This window comes from Glandiceps talaboti, chromosome 18 (genome assembly GCF_964340395.1).
Source record: "Glandiceps talaboti chromosome 18, keGlaTala1.1, whole genome shotgun sequence".
Classification (NCBI taxonomy): Eukaryota; Metazoa; Hemichordata; class Enteropneusta; family Spengelidae; genus Glandiceps; species Glandiceps talaboti.
The window spans coordinates 5,218,006-5,229,893 of record NC_135566.1 but is presented as its reverse complement, the minus strand read 5'-3'; the positions used below and the strand labels follow the sequence as shown (position 1 = coordinate 5,229,893).

Sequence of the window (11,888 nt, the reverse complement as noted above, 5' to 3'; positions counted from 1 at the left end):
CTTCACTTGGCGTACCAACAGAACATAACTTTTAAGAATATTTCCTTTATTCGTCAAAGTCTCCCTTTCAGTAAGCAAAACATAGTTTTAAACGCCCCCCATTCAACCATCATTTATTTCTTCCCCCCCCCGCCGTAAATTTTGACCGCAGCCTTAGGAAGTAGTCATGCAGAACAAGTATCCCAAGTTCGTGTAGGGTCTATGGTTGCAACTACTCGCTCTATAATGTCTACAGGTGTAAAGCTTTACGTAACAATTGGACGCCATTTTTTAAAGTGAATAAATGTAATTCATCTGTATGTACATACGCAAATGGCAATTTATCCCTACCTCCGTTGTTTATTTACGTCATGTACTCGGTAAGGAGAAGAGTACTGTCTTTATACCGGACCTTTTGTACTTTCGGATTGATCAAAGTACATGCTAAGTAAACACTGCCATTCCATCATTTAGCCGCTCGAGTTGTCAGTAAGAATTTAGTAACTGCATGTCAGTGGTTCGAGAGTCAAAGGGTCAATGGACGTTAGTCTGTGATTTATGAAAAATATAATGGTTTCAGCTTTACAAGCAGCAAGCTGAAAGAGGTTGTTCAACTCGCCCCATTGCCTCATGAATAGTTCTAGAGCAGGGTGTCTTGTACATCTACACTCTATGGAGTTAGCAGCTGTCCTGTCAAACACCTTAGATGCGTATCATCTTTCAATAGATAATGCTATGAATAGGTCCGTATGAATACAGTGACACCCCCGTCCGTCGCCAACCATAGTGCTTCGGTGGCATACAGCTCTTCACATTCAGGATTGTGTGTTGAAAATCGAAATTTGATTGTTAATTTTTTTTCTCCCTACAGTGCCTGTACTTGGCTCGAATCAAGAAAGTCACAATGCTTGGGAATGCTCATCCTGTTATCCTCCAGATTTTGACAGCATTGGTGGTTGTGTCGTTCGGGGATGAGTCTCCGTTTCTCGATATGACGTATTATTTCAAGGAAGGAGAAACCATTTATTGGCCAAACGTTGAAGAACCGTTCAAGCTCAAAAATGTGGCAGGTGGAGATCAAGAAGGTGGTTACTACCTGGAGATGAATAATTTCTGTGCACCGGAACACGGCGGTACACATGTTGACGCACCTTCCCATTTCTACCAAGTAAGACGTAATTATGTTATTTACGAAAATGATTTATAATCAATGACATGTACTTTTCCGGTCTGTTTAAATAACGGCGTCAGTTAACACATAATATTGTGCTTAGACTTGTTACCATTTTATAGCCATTTCCACATGCAACTAATATTGAACACAAATGTTGGTTAAAAGTAAGCCCCGGATAAGAAACCACAGCTAAATTAATTCAAGTTGAGTAATATACCCAATAAAGGATTTACAAGACAGTGACACTGTAACCTTTTCAACTTTCGATTCATTGAGATCAACAACTGAATGCCACATACGTATTAAATGACTATAGGCTATCCATGGCTTCGACTCTCAACTGAGATCTCGCTTGATAACAGGCTAATTATAATCGGCTAGAGTAAAAATTCGAAGACAACCTCTAGACAAAAGTAATTCAAACAAGTTGAAATTGTCACTGAACGTGGTGGCGTTCAAATTATGCGTGATCCCTCCATGGTTCTATCATCATCATACGCCTTGAATACATAAATCAATTTTACATGAAATGGACAATGGAAGTCAACATCAGTATTACGTAACCACTTTCAGTTCAAGCATTCCTCTTCTGTACGTGTATAGCGTGTTACATACAATTTTGATATGAAGATATATTTACAATTTTAAAACTAGAATGTAACGATTTTGACATGAAAGTATATTTACAGTCTTGAACAAGAAAAAGATTCAACGAGCTATGGCCAAACGTATCGATATAATGGCTCCTATTGTCTTTTAGCCAAGCACTTTAGCAAAACCAACACACAATTATAACTACAAAAGAGTACATTCCAATCAAGTACAAAGACACGTGAATAACAAAAGAATACAATTGAACGAAACAATGGAAAAAGCTACCAGTAACGAGAACAATAAGTGCCTAAAAACCTAATCTCCGGTGATGTTATTATAGCTTTTGTTAGTGATAATGTCAAGTTCAAGTTAGAGTGCTGGGCTTGAAACAAAGGGAACCATTGGATGAGCTTTCAACTCTAGAGACATCGGATGTTTGAAACGTCTCTTGACGCCGGATGCAGATTTAGAATAAGAATTGTGTTGTGATTTTAATATGCTTTGCATATCGAGAAACGCCCCTTTTCTGGGCTATAAGATAGGATAACTATTGTAACTAGGGATAGAGAGATATGGGTGGAGAGATGGATGGTAGCTTGAGGCTTGTTGGGGAGATTCTAAGATTTTAAATCTCCCGAGATCTGTATTGAAGTGGTTATCCAGCCGGTGTCAGCTAATAAATCATCTTGAAGTTTTATTCTGGTCGTGTCCCTATACAGTGATTTCGTGTGTACCTCTTGCTGAGTGTAATTCCCTAAAATACGTTGATCGGTAATTCTATTTGACATATCGAAAAGAGATTCATAGATTGTAAAATAAGCAGATTTTATCGATTTTCAACAAGCGATTTGCGAGTTTGAATCGACACAGCCTGAATGCATACATCTGGCTTTGAACTATAGTCTGTAAAATATAACGAATCGTTCTACCCTGTCAGATATCACAGGTAAGCCTAGGATTTGAGTTGAACGGCGGGACTCATTCATGAAAAAATTAAAGGGGCACAAGCCGAGTTGATATGTTTTGGGCATTTTCCTGCATATTCAAAAGGTACTCACAATATTCTACTTACTAATGCATACCACCACTTGCAATAGATTGAACTCAAATCTGGTATCAAGATATAACTTATAAACGATATGATGACGTAATTTTTCATACGTATCAAAATAGTACAGGAACTCCCTTCTATGCAATCAACAATTCTAATAATGCCAGAACACAAACTGTAATGTCATAGAAGGCATGCAGAATAAACATTATACTAGCATAGTTTGATCGACGTTTTTTGCAAGTATTTTCACTCCAGTAAAGCGTATAAGCTCAGGTTGTGTCACTTTAAAAACACGAGTAGAATTTGTTCAAGAGTAAGACTTATAGTTCCATATTTTTTATCACAAATTTTTTTACAAAACTTTCTCTTTTCTGGCCATTATTTTCAATAATACAGGGGAAGTGGAGAGTTCATGAGATAGAATTAGATTCGCTAATAGGACCAGTCATCAAAGTTGACATTAAAGACAAGGCAGACAGTGACGTCAATGCACAGTTGGAAGTAGCAGACCTAGAAGCCTGGGAGGCAGAACATGGCCAGATTCCTGATGACGTCATTCTTTTGGTATACACTGGTTGGGGTAGTAGGTATCCAGATAGAGTAAGTAACGTCACACTATCTGATAATTGTTATCTGATAGTTACAGTATAGCCCTGTCCCAATTAAAAGGGAATGCCATTTGTTAAAAGAAATAAAAGTATTTTCATTTCAGTGTTACTAGGTGTAATGACACATTACATAGTTGTGGGTTGGAGACCTTGTGGCGGTGTTAATGAACTGTTTACGCAAACTTTACTAGAGAACGGGTGCATAGAGTCTTATGGGTGTGGCAGCATATGTACATACTAGTTGAACTGTTATTGATTGTGATGGCTAACGAATTTGCCAGCACTTTCACCGTGATAGCTAAAGCGCACGTGGTTTGACACAATTTCATGGTGATAGCTAACGTGATTTCAGACACTTTCATTGTGATAGCTAACGTGATTTCAGACACTTTCATTGTGATAGCTACTAGTAACATGATTTCAGGCACTTTCACTCTGATAGCTAACGTGATTTCAGACACTTTCACTCTGATTGCTAACGTGATAGCTAACGTGATTTGACACACTTTCATTGCGGTAGATAACGTGATTTCAGACACTTTCATTGCGATGGCTAACGTGATTTCAGACACTTTGATAGATATGGTTTGAACAACAATGGCTAGAGAATAGTAATATAATTGCCATGGTTACCTGAATGAGGTCTACGGGTGGTGTATATACCCTTTAACGTTAATAGCCATGGCAACGACACAGGTGACGAAACAGCAGAATTGTGGGGGGGGGGGGGTTGCCGTCAGCATTAATTCTCTTATAACGTTGTATCTATCCCATGTTAATCCTATATATGTTTTCCTTTATTTCTTTCAACTAGCTCCAATACTTGGGTACAAACACGAATGATACGTCCCTACTACGTTTTCCCGGAATTCATCCTGAGGCTGCGCAGTGGATAGTTGATAATAGAAAGGTAATTGAAAGAAGTGTAGAAACATGTGATAAAAACAAGCATAAAATGAATCACAGAATACATGCATATATGTGCATACTCCTTTTATCGTGATTGCGTTAGAATAATCTTTTACTGTAATCCATTTCCATGGAAACCAACATAATTCAAACCATTTCTGAACAAAATTATTGGCTTGTCCAACATTTATCTCGGGGATTTGTTCATTTATTCATTTTTGACTGTCCGTCATTTTGTTATTTGTGGATCGTTATTCTCGACGTATAATCATGAACATCTAGGTCCAAGACTCCAAAATTCCGAGCCATGTAAAGTGTAAATTGTTTGTTGATGTCGTAGTAGCTAATAGTTATAATAATTAATTCTAATTAAATTACAATGAAAATTGATTGCGTTGAGAAAAGGAAGCACTGCATTTGGTTTAAGAACTTGGTATGAAAGCATTCATACATTGATTCGAGTCTGAAGGAAATACTTAGTAAGTAATTAAACCATGTGTGAACTATGTACTGGGACACATGGTTTTGATTTCTGATTATGGACTCAACACTGAAGGAATATATATATATATATATATATATATATATATATATATATATATATATATATATATATATATATATATATATATATATATATATATATATATATGTATATATATGTATATATATGTATATCTCTGAAATAACTGGTATGGCCATTCTCTATTAGCAGCTTGGTTGATATTCATTGTAGGAAGCAATTCCGTTATACATGTATTTCATTTTTGATATTTATAGGTCAAAGCTATTGGTATTGATACCGCATCCTTAGATTACGGAAAGTCTCTGACATTCGACACACATGTGATTTTGTTTTCAAAAAATATTCCAGGTCAGTATCTATGGAAACCACTAATACATTATCTGCACAGTTTATAGCTAGACTGGTACCAGTACCTGGGAAATTGAAAAACAATGTTTTCTTCTCATTATCTTAAAATGTTTTGGTTTGTTATTCACTTCTACTTTTTCAAGGAAAGTGTCGTCCTCATTTCTTTTTTATTTTCCCAAGTTACTAGTTATCTCTTGGCTTACGTGTTCACCTGACTTTTTCGCCATAAATCACACTCAGGTTATCATTTAACACAAAAGCACACACTTTCCCATCTTTATAAACAACTGCAATATGATATAAAGGCAAGTTATACATCATTGGAGGAAGTTTACAATTAAATGCGCAAAGTAGTGTGTCACTAACACTTGCAGGGAGTCACTATCTATCACGTGCACATTCACGGAACTACTTTGTTGTACCTTAGTCTTGTCGCATAAGCGCATTGATCTGCTTTTGGAAGATTAAAATCAAAGGTAAAGGATGATAGTATCTCTGCTTACAGTCCCTATGGAGGACAGGCCCTCGGCTATGGGAACTATATGGTCTCTGTTTAAAAGTCAGCATACTGGAAGTTGCCTGAGGGTCTAGCAACTAGATTAGTTGTGTGTGGTATGCGACACTTAACCTGTTATCGTTCATCCACTAATACATTAAATGCAAAGTAAGACCAACTGTAGTGTACAACCTTTGGATTTTTTTCATCATGAATGGCAACAATTTTGGGGTTCAATATCCTGTACTGTATTTAAGGTACTTAAAATAATTTAAAGTCAACACACGGTCCAGTACATGATTGCATACAACTATAGTTGATTGCGACGAAAAAGAGATACATTCTAAGCAGAACAAAAGATACGATGCAACCGGGGGAGAAGGTCAAATGTCCGCAAGGCAATGAGTGGAGGCTATTGGCGAGGGATAGTGTTGAAGACAAAGGACATGTTTCGGTATAACAGGGCATTGTCTGGGAGATGTTTTGCATCGAGTGTCTACTTAATCACTTAATCACAGCAAATCGCATGTCTGAGCTTGTCAGATCAAAATAAGTATGTTCAATAAAAATCAATCTTGTGTATTGTTGTACATGAAAACAAAATCATAAATATTCTAATTCATTTCTTATCATTTCAGTGAATACTGATATGATAAGAAACATGGTACCTATAGGATTATCGCACTGTACAACATTTTACCCACAACTCTCTCTGATTTGAAGTGTTGGACATCATCTCCTTGAAGTCAGACAAATCTCACCAGTGTCTAGGGTTTTGTAAAAACATTGTTTCCATTTGGCAAGCGTAGAATTGCCACTGATGAGTTTCTGCATACCCATTTTCATCGGTTCTGGTATCACTGATTTGTTGTAGAAGGAGTAGCAATTTTAGGAATTTTTCAGCAGATTGAAAGACATGCAGAATATTTGCAACGAAACTAAGGAAAATATATGCACCTGTTATGACTTTGCCAAAGATATAGATTTATTTGAATAGGTATGACAAAAGAAATTTACATACTAAAACTCATCATACACACTGACTACCCAAGTTATTGACACTTTTACATTGAAAAGTGTTTTATTCACAGCACATGCTTAATTTAGTTGTTGGTACATTTTTATACAAAATTTAGAACTTTATTTTTGATTCCTAAGCGTTTTTTTGCTACATATTAATTAAACTTGATTACTATGTTTAAAATGTTGAAAAGTATGGATTATTGAAGAAGTTATAAAATAAGGAACCTCCAAGCATACCAATCAGAGAGAGTTGTGGGTAAGATATTGTACAGTGTACCGTTGCTAAAGATACTGTAATTTGTATTAAAAGACCCAGATGTCATATCCATGAGGGAAGAGAAGCATTCAACAGGTGTCACGTCCCATTCACAGCGGTAGGGATACCGGATACGCCAACTGATCTGTGTAAGCGACAGACACATGTCACTTTTTATACTGTTATCAAATGAAAGCCTGCTAGTGTGTTGTAATATTTTCATTGATGTATTCCTTGCTTCCATATCTTACTTCTGTCATAGTTTATCGATGCTAGCTGCAAATCATTTTTGTCTTTTTTCCTTTGTATCATTATGTATACAGGGTTGGAAAATGTTGCAAACCTTGACAAGTTACCAACGACAGGTGCAAAGCTGTATGCATTGCCAATGAAAATTGTCGACGGCAGTGGCGCCCCAAGTCGTGTGTTTGCCACTGGGTGGCGCTCTGATCTGCCTGATCCCTATCCGGTTGATACTGCACGGCAGGATGGGCAATCGCCTTATTTGGACTTGACATATTCATTCAAAGAAGGCGAGACACTTCATTTTCCAGGAGCCCTGCCATTTGAATTTGAGATCGCTTTCCGTGGAATGACTGGTGCTGGTTTTTACTATGAAGCAAATAGTGTATGTGGTAGTGAACATGGTGGTACACATATGGATGCCCCAAGACATATGTACAGAGTAGGGATTGTACAAATTTTATCTTTGTTTTCAAGATTAAAAATTACTACAAGATCATTTCATCTAAATACCGATTCCGTTTTATTGAAACAATCAGCCAATGAACCAACCAACCAACCGACCGACCGACCGACCGACCGACCATAACCAACCAACCAACCAATCAACCAACCGACCAACCAACCAACCAACACACACACACACACACACACACACACACACACACACAAACAAACAAACAAACCAATATATTACAAGCTAAATTTGATTGATCAATTGACCGAATTATCACCAAATCACCACCCACGAACTCGTGGTGTTACTCAAACTGCCATACGGCAAATCATTCGATAATCAATACATTCTGTCATAATATCTTTTTACTACTCCACCCATGTATTTATAAATTCACGTCCTATTTGTGCAGTGATATCTATTATTACAACAATACATAGCCAAGACACTTGTCTTGATGTTAGCGTATAAATATCAAGAAGCTCTCTAGAACATCTTACTGCGCCAAGACAAGTGTCAGATACATTAACCACTCGTTCAGTATTAGAAAGACTATTGCGGTGTGATCCCGAAAATATAACATGGTAATATATTACAGTATTGATTACCAATAAATATAACCAAAATGAAATATACACAGGTCAATCATTCATTAGACCATTTACCTTCTAAATTGTTCAATCCATTGCAGGGCCACCAATACGCCCATGAAGTGAGTTTGGATGACGTCATAGGACCAGCTGTTAAAATAGACATCAAAGATAAGGCGGATAAAGACGTTGATGCACTGATGGAGATGTCCGATTTGGAAGCCTGGGAAGAAGTCAATGGTCGTATACCTGATGATGTCATATTGTTGGTCTATAGCGGTTGGGGTTGTCGATGGCCAAACAGGGTAGGTTCAAAGGTCAAAGGCAACACTAACTGTTACATGTATCTACACTTTTAGTTTCGTTAATAACAATTTAATCGTCCCTACAGCGTATTATCAGATGTCACGTGATGTATAACGTCGAAATTGCTGACAACAATGAAAATTGACCGAGCTGCAAATGGGGTGGCTGTTTCGTCGGATGGTTTCAGGTTCGGACATTTTTGGACTACATGCCTGCACATAAAAATTATGGTATATGGTTAACGTTCGGATAGTTTCGGGAAACACATATACGTGGTAGACAGAAGCAGACAATTATAACATAGCGACCGTTTCTCTATCTTATCTTTTGAAGGAGAAATATTTTGGAACAACAAAAGAAGACGTGTCCCAACTTCATTTCCCAGGTATCCACCCTGATGCAGCACAGTGGCTAGTAGACAACAGAAAGGTATGGATTATGAGTTTACATTCCTCTGTTCACTAGTATAGTAACAAGATAGACAACGTCTTGTTTACCCATTCATTTTGCCGATTCTAAAAAAATTAACATAATCTCGGTCTATTTCCCAGCTGTTTCAGAAATCTAAAAGTGATATTCGATATTGCACAACTACCCAGCAGTCAGTGCACAATCTACTTCAGGGACAAAGTTAAAACGTTGACAAAATTGTCAACTATTTGGTTTGCCTCCTCGCAGACGATGTTATTCTTCGTTGTGGCAGCGCCAAAATAATTGTGAAAGAAATGCTCTGCGGCTTGAACGAAAAAATATGATGAGTTGATCCACACAGAAAGGGACTGTATGTTTTTAGTACAGTGTTCCTATAATTTGAATATCCCAGTGATTTTATGCAACTAATCTTTCATATCCATCTTTAGATCAAAGCTGTTGGGATTGACACCCCTTCCCTTGATAATGGACCGTCTTCAAATTCGTTCGAATCTCATGGAATATTCTTTGGGAGAAATATTTCTGGTGAGTAATTGTATCAGACTAAGATTTGATAACGTTTAGACAACACCAACACGTATTTGCACATATGTAGATGATAAGTAAGTAAAGCACGTCGTCCAAGGCGTGGAAGTGATGCACCCATCACCAGTTTAGAACAACTAGAATGTATCAACATAGCAACTAGAAATAGAAACGTAGCAACGACACAGCAGTTAGAAACAGAAACGTAGCAACGAAAAACAGAGTATACTCATTCTTAGGACATCCCTATCCTCCTACCTGAGTGTCCCAGGTACTTTCCCGGCCCCGGGGACTCCCTACCAAAATCATGGTACCTTGTATGGTAATCTATACAAATTTTGCCAGATTTCCCTCTCTGTATAAAGCTTCCAACCCTTACCAAACAAACTAAAGGTGCAAAGCTTGAATATAATGCAGTCCTTGAAAATCAGTAAAAATCACCGACGCTTCGAATGAAAATTCTTTAACAAGGGGGTAACCGTGAGGTAACTCGACGGCTAATAACCTGTACAGAGTGGAGTACACGAGGAATATATATATATATATATATATGATTTAAAACGTCCACACATGTTATATAAGGATGTCAACTATGATTTATACCTTTTTTGTAACATCTGTTATCTTACATTTATATTTAGGTTTTGAGAACGTCGCCAACCTTGATAGAATACCCGCCACTGGCGCCACTGTGTTTGCTCTCCCGTTGAAATTTTATGAAGGAAGCGGTGCCCCTGCTCGAATCATTGCCACTGGATGGTCCTCTGATCTTACAGACCCATGTGAAGTTGGCGGCACAAATCGGCTTGCTTCAAGTGTTATCATTGTTTTGTTCGCTTTCATAACCTGTTTTGCTACACATGTTCACTACAAATATAAGACTTTCTGAAATCCTTTCATTGTTGTTGCGGTAAACTTGTTATTATGCACACCGATAATTTGTTCATAATTCTATAGTTTATATACCCCCTGTAGATGAAGTGTAGTAACATTATATATTAGTGACGTTTTCTCTAGTCAGACGATGGAATGTAGCTAGCAATGTTAGTAAAGATTTGGCGCGCTAGACGGCACTCTATTTCAGGTGATCCGGCTTTCATTGTAAATAACCTAAATATAGTGAGTGGCATTGTCTAAAATTGGAAGGAAGAAATCTGTTGTTTGATTTATTACATAAAATATAAAAGACGTGCACTATTTTTGGCTGTAGAATATCAGTAATTTTTTGTCTCATTTCTGCATGATCAGGCAAGAGCAGCCGTCTGTCGTTTCACCACATGTCTGTCTTTTTCAAACAATTCTTGGCTGCAGACCTAGTTCATATTCATGTACACAATTCGGCATGTGGTTGAGATAAATTGATTATTTTCATAAGAAATAAAAAAAAATATGATGCAAACTGCTTTCTTACATGCTGTCTGATAATTTCACAGACATATGCAGACGATATAGGGAGTCTGTCAGTCAGTGGGTGCCACAGTTTGACATTTACCAATTGTGTGTCACTCGTATATTTCTATCGTTGCTAGGGAGTCTTTAGAGGGAGAGGGCCGGGGGAATGGTGGGTTCTCGGGGGAGGGCCATACTTTAGAAAATGGGATAAGGGGTGGGGGTAACATTTTACTTTGACTCATTATATTGTCTACTTTTGCATTTTGGGGGAATGTGGCATATCACTGCTGCCACATCGATTAAGGAAAGAGTTAGGGTTAGGGACAACAACTATTGTCCTGTTTTTTATTACTGATAATGGGTAACTTTTTGACATTACAGTTTTGTAAGTCTCTGACATTTTTAACGAGTACTCATACATATGCCGCGAATAGATTCGTCAATTCTCGTACAACTGAATGAATATAATGAATGAATGAATGAATGAATGAATGAATGAATGAATGAATGAATGAATGAATGAATGAATGAATGAATGAATGAATGAATGATAGGTGATTGTGAACACCTCGATGATGACAGTGGACCGAAGTCAGAGCGGTTCTTCGAAATGATAACAAATCTGAGAGGTGTCAAATAAAACGGCCAAGCGAGTCAGCTGTTTTGCAATTTTGCCAAGTTGGAGAAAACGCGACACACAAAACGAGTATAAAGTTAGTCTCGGATTCAGAATCAAGTTAGTCTCGGATTCAGAATCAGATTCACACTGGACTCATGACAATATTATGAGGGCCAGTCTCATATTGAGCCTCGGGTTCAGTCTCATATTCGAAAAATCACGATTACACCAGAAGAAAAGCAGTCAAACAAGAAATTATACCATAGGGACTACAGGAAATGTCCCACTTCTCGCCCATCGTAAAATATTACGTTATCGTGATTTCTCGAATATGAGACTGGACCCGAGGCTCAATTT

General features: G+C 37.5%; 1 protein-coding gene across 1 annotated transcript; it reads left to right on the top strand.

Annotated features, from left to right (window-relative positions):
* The first annotated feature begins 967 nt into the window (after positions 1–967).
* On the top strand, positions 968–10,409 carry LOC144449280 (uncharacterized). Its single transcript, XM_078139795.1, has 9 exons — positions 968–1,147; positions 3,198–3,401; positions 4,224–4,319; positions 5,099–5,192; positions 7,291–7,652; positions 8,359–8,562; positions 8,897–8,992; positions 9,424–9,520; positions 10,162–10,409. The coding sequence occupies exons 1-9, from the start codon at positions 971–973 to the stop codon at positions 10,407–10,409; spliced, it is 1,578 nt and encodes a 525-aa protein (XP_077995921.1). The 5' UTR covers positions 968–970.
* The last annotated feature ends 1,479 nt before the right edge of the window (positions 10,410–11,888 follow it).